The sequence below is a fragment of the Rhinoraja longicauda genome, chromosome 3, assembly GCF_053455715.1.
Source record: "Rhinoraja longicauda isolate Sanriku21f chromosome 3, sRhiLon1.1, whole genome shotgun sequence".
Classification (NCBI taxonomy): domain Eukaryota; kingdom Metazoa; phylum Chordata; class Chondrichthyes; order Rajiformes; family Arhynchobatidae; genus Rhinoraja; species Rhinoraja longicauda.
Window position 1 is genome coordinate 94,991,126 of NC_135955.1, and position 13,082 is coordinate 95,004,207.

The 13,082-nt window shown below is 46.8% G+C and overlaps 1 protein-coding gene across 1 annotated transcript in view; it reads left to right on the forward strand.

The window, feature by feature from the left end:
• Positions 1-13,082, forward strand: part of LOC144592188 (cadherin-related family member 2-like) — an 89,160-nt gene that overhangs the window by 69,882 nt on the left and 6,196 nt on the right. Inside the window, exons 26-31 of the mRNA XM_078396667.1 lie at positions 1,764-1,829; positions 5,045-5,105; positions 6,786-6,913; positions 9,241-9,354; positions 12,190-12,270; positions 12,381-12,471. Coding sequence (XP_078252793.1) covers positions 1,764-1,829; positions 5,045-5,105; positions 6,786-6,913; positions 9,241-9,354; positions 12,190-12,270; positions 12,381-12,471 — 541 coding nt within the window. The remainder of the gene's footprint in view (positions 1-1,763; positions 1,830-5,044; positions 5,106-6,785; positions 6,914-9,240; positions 9,355-12,189; positions 12,271-12,380; positions 12,472-13,082) is intronic.

Genomic DNA, 13,082 nt, shown 5'->3' on the forward strand with positions numbered 1-13,082 from the left:
CCCTTAAGGGCCAATCCAACTTAGGCGATTTTATGGTCAGGTGTGCATACCCCCTACAAACAGCATAGCAGTAAAACTCAGTTTATCTTTGCTCCTCCAGTGGCGGCCGCCCGGGCTGGGAGGCGGGTTGCTACGCAACCTCCGTTAAGCGGCGCCCGGGCCTCCGAGCCTACACTGTCTGGACCTACATTGTCTGGGCCTGCAGCGGCCACCAGGTCTACAGCATCCAGGCCTACAGTATTCGGGCCTACAGTGTCCAGGCCTATGCTGTCTGGGCCTACAGTGCCCCCCGGGCCTAATACGGGACAAGGCCGGTCCCGTACGGGACAAACCAATTTAGCTCAATATACGGGATTTTTCCGCTAATAGTTGGCATCCCTAGTGGAGATTGACAGATTTTTGATTAGATTTAGATTTAGAATTAGAATTAGAGATACAGTGCAGAAACAGGCCCTTTGGCCCACCAGGTCCGCGCCGACCAGCGATCCCCGCACATTAACACTATCCCACACCCACTAGGGACAATTTTTACATTTGCCCAGCCAATTAACCAACAAACCTGTACGTCTTTGGAGCGTGAGAGGAAACTGAAGATCTCGGAGAAAACCCACGCAGGTCACAGGGAGAACGTACAAACTCCGTGCAGACGGCGCCCGGGTACGGGTGTCAGGGGTTATGAGGAGAAGGCAGGAGAATGGGGTTGAGATGGAAAGATAGATAGGCCCACGATTGAATGGCGGAGTAGACTTGATGGTCTTATTCTGCTCCTAGAACTTATGATCCTATGATCCTATTTGGAGGTTGTGGTGTTTAATAGCTGGTTGGCCTCAGGGAAGGAGCTGTTTCTCAACCCTGGACGTGAGTCTCAGATGCTCCAGGGAGTTGGCGATTTATGGAGTGATTCTAAATCCAAGTTACATTTTCAGGCCAGCGAAGATTTCCATGATCCCCGTTCTAATATTATCCAATATAATGTAAGACTAGCTCTTGCTTAGTTTTTAAAAATCCAATGAACTGAAACATGCCGTCTGCAATTTGCGAGACTTGACAACGTTTATTTCTTCTGCAAATTTTAATGGAAGGCAGATGTCTTTTCCAATTTGCCACGACTCACATCAATATATCTGCGGACACAAGCTACTGCAGATACTGGAACCTGGAGCAAATCACAAAGTGCTAGAGGGGCCTAGTTTTAATTGTTAGGGGAGGCACAGTGACACAGCTGATAGAGTCACGCAGTGTGGAAACAGGCCCAACTTTCCCAAGCCTACCGAGATGCCCCATCGAAGCTAGACCCATTTGCCTGCATTGGCCATAACCCTCTAAACTAGGGTTGCCAACTTCCTCACTCCAAAATACGGGACAAGATGACGTCACCGCCCCCACGTGACCTCACCCAGCCAGCGGCCACGTGCTCCCGCTCCACCAATGGCGGCCGCCCGGCCCGGAGGAGGAGCACTCCATGAAACGTCACCTATCCATGTTCTCCAGAGATGCTGCCTGACCCGCTGAGTTACTCCAGCACTCTGTGAAACGTCACCTGTCCGTGTTCTCCAGAGTTGCTGCCTGACCCGCTGAGTTACTCCAGCTTCAGCATCTGCATTTCGTTCCTCCAACACTTACATATATGTGGTGCTGCTGCAAGTAAGAATTTTATTCTTCCACTTTGGGACATAGGACTTTAAAACGCGTTTGAAACTTGACTCTTGAATGCTTACCAGTGAACACAACCATTGTCTAAATTGCTGCCTTTCTTTCTTCAGGACCTCTATGGATGTGTATTTCATTGATGGCAGTGGTCTCGTTGTCAATCCAGATGTGATCAGAGGGTGAGTTTTATATTTAACCATTAGAATTACTTTTATGACCTCTTCCAAAGAGATTAGCTGGCAGTTAGCTGCCATTTATGAATCCATGAATTTCCTTTAAAGCCCGGAGCTGGTCCGGTACAAATATAAGTCCTAGCCATAAAGTCGAAGATAGACACAAAAAGCTGGAGTAACTCAGCAGGACAGGCAGCATCTCTGGAGAGAAGGAATGGGTGACGTTTCGGGCCGAGACCCCTTTTCAACTAAATGAAGGTTTCATTAGCAGGACAAGGATTCACGATACGATTTAGATTTTTTAGATTTAGACTCGGCCCACCGGGTCCGCGCCGCCCAGCGATCCCCGCACATTTTTTTTTACATTTACCCAGTCAATTAACCTACATACCTGTACGTCTTTGGAGTCTGGGAGGAAACCGAAGATCTCGGAGAAAACCCACGCAGGTCACGGGGAGAACGTACAAACTCCGTACAGGTGGTATGGGGTGAAGGCAGGAACGGGGTACTAATTGAGAATGATCAGCCATGATCACATTGAATGGTGGTGCTGGCTCGAAGGGCCGAATGGCCTCCTCCTGCACCTATTGTCTATTGTTTATTGCCCACACCGGCCAACATGTCCCATCTACCCTAGTCTCACCTGGGACTACATTGGATCACTCCTCATCCTCCTGCGCTCCAAGGAATAGAGTCTTAGCTTGCTCAACCTCTCCCTGGAGAGAAGGAATGGGTGACGTTTCGGGCCGAGACTCTTCTTCAGAGAGTCAGGGGAAAGGGAAAACGAGATGTATAGACAGTGATGTAGAGAGACATAGAACAAACGAATGAAAGATATGATTATGAACGTATAAGATTATTAAGGGATTGAACACGTATAAGAATGTATATGAACGTATAAGATTATTAAGGGATTGGACACGTTAGAGGCAGGAAATATGTTCCCAATGTTGGGGGAGTCCAGAACAAGGGGCCACAGTTTAAGAATAAGGGGTAGGCCATTTAGAACTGAGATGAGGAAAAACTTTTTCAGTCAGAGAGTTGTGAATCTGTGGAATTCTCTTCCTCAGAAGGCAGTTGAGGCCAATTCTCTGAATGCATTCAAGAGAGAGCTAGATAGAGCTCTTAAGGATAGTGGAGTCAGGGGGTATGGGGAGAAGGCAGGAACGGGGTACTGATTGAGTATGATCAGCCATGATCACAGTGAATGGCGGTGCTGGCTCAAAGGGCCGAATGGCCTCCTCCTGCACCTATTGTCTATTGTCTATTGTTTATATGCAAAAAAGTAACAATGGGCAGAAATTAGACCGGCGATCCAAGCACATTAACACAGCTGGAGGCAGCTCGGGTTTGGCAGATGCTGGTGGACGTGGACCAACGGCTTACAGTTCCATCAGAGATTACCATCACCAACCTGAGGCCTGATCTTGTCCCCTGGTCCAACTCTCAGCGCATGGTGTATCTTGTGGAGCTCTCAGTCCCTTGGGAGGATGCTGTGCAGGAAGCCTTCGAAACCTGGTCTTTGTCCACTGCCTCAGTTAAATCTACTGTTAGACAATAGACAATAGGTGCAGGAGTAGGCCATTCGGCCCCTCGAGCCAGCACCGCCATTCAATGTGATCATGGCTGCCTTCTACCTATATCCCTTATCCCTGATACCTTGATTCCGCTAGCACTAAGAGCTCTATCTAACTCTCGTTAGAATGCATATAATTCGTATAGAAACATATAAAAAATTTAAGGGATTGGACAGGCTTGATGAAGGTAGAAATGTTCCCCATGATGGGGGAGTCCAGAACCGGGGGGTCACAGTTTAAGAATAAGAGGGAGGCCATTTAAGACTGCGATGAGGAAAAACTTTTTCACCCAGAGAGTTGTGAATTTGTGGAATTCTCTGCCACAGAAGGCAGTGGAGGCCAATTCACTGGATGTTTTTGAGAGAGAGTTAGATTTAGCTCTTTGGGGCTAAAGGAATCAAGGGATATGGGGAGAAAGCAGGGACAGGGTACTGATTTTGGGTGATCAGCCATTATCATATTGAATGGCGGTGCTGGCTCGAAGGGCCAAATGGCCTACTCCTGCACATATCCGTACAGACAGCACTCATAGTCAGGATGGAACCCGGGTCTCTGGCACTGTAAGGCAGCACTGTGCAGCCATAGCCCGATAGCTTCATTCCTGAAAAGACTTTTGTACCACTAAAGTAAATTAAAAGTCTGTAAAAAAAAAACCATGTCATCTCATCTCAAAATTTTATGTCATCGTTTATGATGTAAGCATTTATTAAGCATTTATTAAGGGCGTGCAGCGTAAGTTTACTAGATTAATTCCCGGAATGGCGGGACTATCATATGTTGAAAGACTGGAGCGACTAGGCTTGTATACACTGGAATTTAGAAGGATAAGAGGAGATCTTATCGAAACGTATAAGATTATTAAGGGGTTGGACACGTTAGAGGCAGGAAACATGTTCCCAATGTTGGGGGAGTCCAGAACAAGGGGCCACAGTTTAAGAATAAGGGGTAAGCCATTTAGAACAAAGATGAGGAAAAACATTTTCAGTCAGAAAGTTGTGAATCTGTGGAATTCTCTGCCTCAGAAGGCAGTGGAGGCCAATTCTCTGAATGCATTCAAGAGAGAGCTGGATAGAGCTCTTAAGGATAGTGGAGTCAGGGGGTATGGGGAGAAGGCAGGAACGGGGTACTGATTATCATATCATATCATATCATATATATACAGCCGGAAACAGGCCTTTTCGGCCCTCCAAGTCCGTGCCGCCCAGTGATCCCCGTACATTAACACTATCCTACACCCACTAGGGACAATTTTTTACATTTACCCAGCCAATTAACCTACATACCTGTACGTCTTTGGAGTGTGGGAGGAAACCGAAGATCTCGGAGAAAACCCACGCAGGTCACGGGGAGAACGTACAAACTCCTTACAGTGCAGCACCCGTAGTCAGGATCGAACCTGAGTCTCCGGCGCTGCATTCGCTGTAAAGCAGCAACTCTACCGCTGCGCTACCGTGCCGCCCAGCCATGATCAGCCATGATCACATTGAATGGCGGTGCTGGCTCGAAGGGCCGAATGGCCTCCTCCTGCACCTATTGTCTATTGTCTATTGTCTATTATTGTCTTTAAATTTTGGAAAGTTATATTAATCAACAGGATAGGTTTTGTTTTGTTGTTTTGAATAATGGAAGTATCTTTATTTTTAGAGAAATAGAAAAAAATGTTTCAACTCTTTCCAGCCTCATTGAGCTGGGTCTGACAACTGTGGTGAGTGAATTCAACCGATCTAAATCCCCTCCCTTGTGACACTGCTGATGGCTAAACCTGTAGTTCCGTTTGCCCAGACCATCACAGTATACACCGATCAGCCAAAACATTATGACCCGACGAGCCAAAACATTATGACCACCACCCTAATATGCTGTTGGTCCTCCGTGTGCAGCCCCATACGCAGCAGGGTGCGATGCACTGTGTATTGTGACACATTCCTCCCGTGACCACCATTAACATTTTCTGTGATTTGTGCCACAGTCGACCTTCTGTCGGTTCGGACCAGACGGGATAGCCTTCGTTGCCCTCGCGCATCGACGAGCCTTGGGCGCCCAACACCCTGCCTGTCGCTGGTTTGTGGTTTGTCCCTCCTCGGACCACTGTCGGTCGGTACTCACCACTGCTGACCGGGAGCACCCCACAAGCCTTTCCGTTTCAGAGATGCTCTGACCCAGTCGTCTGGCCGTAACAATTTGGCCCTTGTCAAAGTCGCTCAGGTCTTTACTCCTGCCCATTTCTCCTGCATCCAACATGTCAACTTCAAGAACTGACTGTTCACCTGCTGCCTAATATATCCCACCCCTTGACAGGTGCCGTTATAACAAGATAATCAAAGTTATTCACTTCGCCTGTCAGTGGTCGTAATGTTTTGGCTGATCGGTGTCGTTTTATATACTACACTCCCTTGTGCAACACACTGACAAAGACTGTGTCCCAGCTGTACATCGACAGTCATGGCCCGAGCCAGCTGCTTGAAACACTGCAGTGTAAACCACTAAAACGTCCACAACTTCTACTGAAACCAACTTCTACAGATGCGCCGTAGAAAGCATTTTATCGGGATGCATCACAGCTTGGTTTGGGAACAGCTCCATCCAAGACCGCACGAAATCGCAGAGAGTTGTGGAACCAGCCCAGACCATCATGCAAACCAACCTCCCTTCCATTGGCTCCATCTGCACCTCACGCTGCCTCGGCAAGGCCAGCAGCATAATCAAGGACCAGTCTCACCCCGGCCACTCCCTCTTCTCCCCTCTCCCATCGGGCAAGAGGTACAGAAGCGTGAAAACGCACACCTCCAGATTCAGGGACAGTTTCTTCCCGGCTGTTATCAGGCAACTGAACCGTCCTACCACAACCAGAGAGCAGTGCTGAACTACTATCTACTTCATTGGTGACCCTTGGACTTTCCTTGATCAGACTTTACTGGCTTCACCTTGCACTAAACGTTATTCCCTTATCATGTATCGTGTACACTGTGGACGGCTCGATTGTAATCATGTATTGTCTTTCCGCTGACTGGTTAGCACGCAACAAAGGCTTTTCACTGTACCTCGGTACACAAGACAATAAACAGTCTCTGAGGCAAACCAACAGTTTCTTCCCAGCTGTGAATCATCCTACCACAACCAGAGAGCAGTGCCAAACTACTATCTACTTCTTTGGTGACCCTCGGACTATCCCTGATTGGACTTTGCTGGCTTTACCTTACACTAAACGTTATTCCCTTATCATCTATCTGTACACTGTAAACGGCTCGATTGTAATCATGTAGTGTCTTTCCGCTGACTGGTTAGCGCGCAACTAAAGCTTTTCACTGTACCTCGGTACACGTGACAACAAAACAAACTGTAAAACTGTCATCAAATCGAGTAATTGGCTTTCTTTTCTTTGCAGGGATCTCTATCGTCACAGCTCAAAGCTGATAACACAGCAGCCTTGCACAGAGCGATATTGATATTAGCTGCCGCCAACATAACGTTCATTGCTCTGGCTGTTCTTACCCCTCTGTGCATCAGGCAAAGGTTTGTTTGTACGGTGTTCTCCCCGTGACCCGCGTGGGTTTTCTCCGGGTGCTCCGGTTTCCTCCCACACTCCAAAGATCTATTGGTTTTGTGGGTAAATTGGCTTCTGTAAAAATTGTAAATAGTCCCCGAGTGTGTAGGATAGTGCGAGTGTGTGGAGCGATCACTGGATGGCGTGAGAGTTAGATAGAGAGAGTTAGATAGAGCACTTAGAGATAGCGGAGTCAAGGGATATGGGGAGAAGGTAGGAACGGGGTACTGATTGTGGATGATCAGCCATGATCACAGTGAATGGCGATGCTGGCTCGAAGGGCCGAATGGCCTCCTCCTGAACCTATTGTCTATTGTCTATCAGCGTGGATTCCGTGGGCTGAAGGGCCTGTTTCCACACTGCATCTTTAACGTTTAAAGTCTAAAGTATAGTCTAAAGATGCCATATTGGAGGGTAGCTAATGTTGTCCCACTTTTTAAGAAACGAGGAAGAGAGAAAACGGGTAATTATAGACCAGTTAGTCTGACATCAGTGGTGGGGAAGATGCTGGGGTCAATTATAAAAGACGAAATTGCGGAGCATTTGGATAGTAGTAACAGGATCGTTCCGAGTCAGCATGGATTTACGAAGGGGAAATCATGCTTGACTAATTTTCTGGAATTCTTTGGGGATGTAACTAGGAAAATTGACAGGGGAGAGCCGGTGGATGTGGTGTACCTCAACTTTCAGAAAGCCTTTGACAAGGTTCCACATAGGAGATTAGTGGGCAGAATTAGAGCACATGGTATTGGAGGTAGGGTACTGACATGGATAGAAAATTGGTTGACAGACAGAAAGCAAAGAGTGGGGATAAATGGGTTCCTTTCAGAATAGCAGGCAGTGACTAGTGGGGTACCGCAAGGCTCGGAGCTGGGACCGCAGCTATTTACAATATACATTAATGACTTGGATGAAGGGATTAAAAGTACAATTAGCAAATTTGAAGATGATACAAAGCTGAGTGGTAGTGTGAACTGTGAGGAAGATGCTATGAGGTTGCAGGGTGACTTGGACAGGTTGTGTGAGTGGGCGGATGCATGGCAGATGCAGTTTAATGTGGATAGGTGTGAGGTTTTCCACTTAGGTGGTAAGAATAGGAAGGCAGAGTATTATCTGAATGGTGTCAAGTTAGGAAAAGGGGACGTACAACGAGATCTGGGTGTCCTAGTGCATCAGTCACTGAAAGGAAGCATGCAGGTACAGCAGGCAGTGAAGAAAGCCAATGTTGGCCTTCATAACAAGAGGAGTTGAGTATAAGAGCAAAGAGGTCCTTCTGCAGTTGTACAGGGCCCTAGTGAGATCGCACCTGGAGTACTGTGTGCAGTTTTGGTCTCCAAATTTGAGGAAGGATATTCTTGCTATTGAGGGCATGTAGCATAGGTTTACTATGTTAATTCCCGGAATGGCGGGACTGTCATATGTTGAAAGACTTGGAGCGACTAGGCTTGTATACACTGGAAATTAGAAGGATGAGAGGAGATCTTATCGAAACGTATAAGATTATTAAGGGGTTGGACACATTAGAGGCAGGAAACAAGTTCCCAATGTTGGGGGAGTCCAGAGCAAGGGGCCACAGTTTAAGTATAAGGGGTAGGCCATTTAGAACTGAGATGAGGAAAAACTTTTTCAATCAGAGAGTTGTGAATCTGTGGAATTCTCTGCCTCAGAAGGCAGTGGAGGCCAATTCTCTGAATGCATTCAAGAGAGAGCTAGATAGAGCTCTTAAGGATAGCGGAGTCAGGGGGTATGGGGAGAAGGCAGGAACGGGGTACTGATTGAGAATGATCAGCCATGATCAGATTGAATGGCGGTGCTGGCTCGAAGGGCCGAATGGCCTCCTCCTGCACCTATTGTCTATTATCTATTGTCTATTGTCTATTGTCTATTGTCTATTATCTATTGTCTATTGTTTATTGTTTGTCTTGTATTATGATGGTGGGTTCTGTTTTGATTTTATTGTATTGTATATGTTATCTTTTAAATAATTGAATACATTTGTTGATCATTTTTTTAAAAGTGGTAAATATTTGTCATATTTATTTTCAAAGCTTTAAAAATATAACAAATATTTACCGTTTTTTTTTATTAATCAAAACATTTATTTAATTACAGTACTTGTTTCAAATTATAGAACATGCTGTTTTTGCAAAAGTAATATAAAAGCAATTTGCTTCTAAAATCAGTCCTGGAATCGACTTTTACGAGTGTTCTCAGTGACATTTTAAGGACCGTTTTTTTTTTGACAGCTGATTAAGAAAACATCTGCAAATACTCACCATCAATATCTTTTCTCCAGATATCGCCGACAACTGAAGGCTGCTTCAGCAATAAGCGTGGCAGAGCTGACTTCTGTGAGAATGAATCCCATGGTGTTTGACGTACCCGGGACAAACATGTACACTGCCGAAGGGTCAGGACCAATGCCACTAGATTTTGTTCAGTTTAGTTTATTGTCACGTACACGGTGAAAAGCTTTCTTGTTGCCTGCCACCAACTCAGCAGAAAGACAATACACGATTACAATCGACCCATTTACAGTGTACACTAGGGTTGCCAACTTTCACACTCCAAATAAGGGACAAAGGGTGACGTCACCGCCCCTACACCCCACCTGACCTCACCCAGCCAGTGGCCACGCGCTCAAGTTCTATCAATGGCGGCCGCCCAGGCCAGGCAACGCAACCTCCATCAAGTCATGTCAAGTCAATTTTATTTGTATAGCACATTTAAAAACAACCCACGTTGACCAAAGTGTTGTACATCAGTTCAGGTACTAAGAACGAACATACAATGGCACACAAACATAACAGCACATACATAAACACTTCACAGCGCCCCCTCAGAGGGCCTCAAACGCCAGGGAGTAGAAATAGGTTTTGAGCCTGGACTTAAAGGAGCGGATGGAGGGGGCAGTTCTGATGGGGAGAGGGATGCTGTTCCACAGTCTAGGAGCTGCAACCGCAAAAGCGCGGTCACCCCTGAGCTTAAGCCTAGACCGCGGGATAGTCAGTAGCCCCAAGTGGGCCGACCTGAGGGACCTGGAGATAGAGTGGTGGGTTAGAAGATTTTTGTTATAGGGGGGGGCAAGCCCGTTTAGGGCTTTGTATGTGAATAGGAGGAGCTTGAAGTTGATTCTGTACCGTACTGGGAGCCAGTGGAGAGAGGCCAGAATCGGGGTGATGTGGTCTCTTTTACGGGTACCCGTCAGGAGTCTCGCTGCGGCGTTTTGGACCAATTGCAGGTGGGACAGGGATGATTGGCTGATCCCAGTGTATAGGGAGTTGCAGTAGTCTAGGCGGGAGGAAATGAATGCGTGGATGATTTTTTCAATGTCGTCAAATTGGAGGAATGGTTTGATTTTAACTATGGTACGAAGCTGGACGAAGCTGGCCCATTTGGCCCACATCTCGCTCAACCTTTCAGTTTAGTTTAGTTTAGAGATACAGCGCGGAAACAGGCCCTTTGGCCCACCGAGTCCGCACCGACCAGTGATCCCCGCACATTAACACTATCCTACACACACGAGGGACAATTTACCATTATACCAAGCCAATTACCCTACAAACCTGTACGTCTTGTGGGAGTGTGGGAGGAAACTGAAGATTTCAGAGAAAACCCACGCAGGTCACGGGGAGAATGTACAAACTCCGTATAGACAGCGCCCGTAGTCGGGATTGAACCCGGGTCTCTGGCGCTGTAAATGCGTTCTCCTCATGACTTGCGTGGGTTTTCTCTGGGTGTTCTGGTTTCCTATCACACTCCAAAGACGTACAGGTTTGTAGGTTAATTTGGCTTTGTTAAAAAATGTAAATTGACCCTCGTGAGTGTAGCATTGTGTCAATGTGTGGGGATCGCTGGTCGGCATGGACTCAGTGGACCAAATGGCCTGTTTCCGCGCTGTATCGCTAAACTAAACTAAACTAATGAAGGTAGACACAAAAAGCTGGAGTAACTCAGCAGGACAGGCAGCATCTCTGGAGAGAAGGAATGGGTGACGTTTCGGGTCAAGACCCCTTTTCAACTAAATGAAGGTTTCATTAGCAAGACAAGGATTCACGATACGATTTAGATTTTTTAGATTTAGACTCGGCCCACCGGGTCCGTGCCGCCCAGCAATCCCCGCACATTAACACTATCCTACACACACACACTAGGGACAATTTTTTTTTACATTTACCCAGTCAATTAACCTACATACCTGTACGTCTTTGGAGTGTGGGAGGAAACCGAAGATCTCGGAGAAAACCCACGCAGGTCACGGGGAGAACGTACAAACTCCGTACAGGTGGTATGGGGTGAAGGCAGGAACGGGGTACTGATTGAGAATGATCAGCCATGATCACATTGAATGGTGGTGCTGGCTCGAAGGGCCGAATGGCCTCCTCCTGCACCTATTGTCTATTGTTTATTGCCCACACCGGCCAACATGTCCCATCTACCCTAGTCTCACCTGGGACTACATTGGATCACTCCTCATCCTCCTGCGCTCCAAGGAATAGAGTCTTAGCTTGCTCAACCTCTCCCTGTAGCTCACACCCTCTAGTCCCAGGCAACATAGATCTTCACCGCGCCTTTTCCAGCTTGACAACATCTTTCCGACAAGATTTTGACTATTCCAACTGAACACAATGCTCTATCCATGCACCTGTCTATGTGTTTCTTAAACGTTGCGATGTTCCCTGCTCAAAAGTGAACGCAGCCTCACCAACGTCTTATATAACTGCAACAGATTCTCTGCCACAGAAGGCAGTGGAGGCCAATTCACTGGACGAATTTAAAAGAGAGTTAGATAGAGTTCCAGGGGCTAGTGGAATCAAGGGATCGTATAGAGACGTATATATAAAATTATAAAAGGACTGGACAAGCTTGATGCAGGAAAAATGTTCCGACTGTTGGGGGAGTCCAGAACCAGGGGCCACACACAGTCTAAGAATAAAGGGGAGGCCATTTAAAACTGAGGTGAGAAGAAACTTTTTCACCCGGAGAGTTGTGAATTTGTGGAATTCTCTGCCACAGAGGGCAGTGGAGGCCAATTCACTGGATGGATTTAAGAGAGAGGTAGATAGAGCTCTAGGGGCTAGCGGAATCAAGGGATATGGGGAGAAGGCAGGCACGGGTTACTGATTGTGGATGATCAACCATGATCACAATGAGTGGCGGTGCTGGCTCGAAGGGCCAAATGGCCTCTTCCTGCACCTATTTTCTATGTTTCTATGTAACATGACTGTTGATTGTCGATCTTCAGATCAAACCCAATCTGGAACAGTGGGCAGCTCAACGAAGCAACCAGCTGCACTAACGAGGACGCGCATTTTGATCAGAAAAGGTTTGTGTTCTCATTTCCGTAGTACCCAGTAGTAGAAAACCTATCTGCAGCATAGTTTAATCTTTCACTTTACTAAAGCTAACAGACCTGTAATATGCTCTGATGTGCAGTTTGAACTCTCTTGACGATAATGCCATTGCTGATGAGAAGGATGAGAAGGATTACTTTAATGTTCGTGAGCCGAGCCTCGACAAGTACCAGGTAATTTCACAGCCAGCAGCAGCCACGTGTGTTTTCTCGATGCTCGCCTCCCGGCCTCCATCTTCTGCCTCGGCGATTCGTACTCCAGCTCCTGACCTCTACGTTCGGCCACTGACTGCTCGACATTTCCTTGATTATCACGTGTCGGGAGGAATTAATATACATCAATGACTTGGATGAAGGGATTAAAAGTACCATTAGCAAATTTGCAGATGATACAAAGCTGGGTGGTAGTGTGAACTGTGAGGAAGATGCTATGAGGTTGCAGGGTGACTTGGACAGGTTGTGTGAGTGGGTGGATGCATGGCAGATGCAGTTTAATGTGGATAAGTGTGAGGTTATCCACTTTGGTGATAAGAATAAGAAGGCAGATTATTATCTGAATGGTGTCCTTTCTTTCTTGAAAAGTGGGATAACATTAGCTACCCTCCAATCCACAGTAACTGATCCTGAATCTATAGAACATTGGAAAATGATCACCAATGCGTCCACGATTTCTAGAGCCACCTCCTTAAGTACCCTGGGATGCAGACCATCAGGCCCATCAGGCCCATCAGTCTACCCAACACCATTTCCTGACTAATGTGAATTTCCTTCTGTTCCTCCATCAC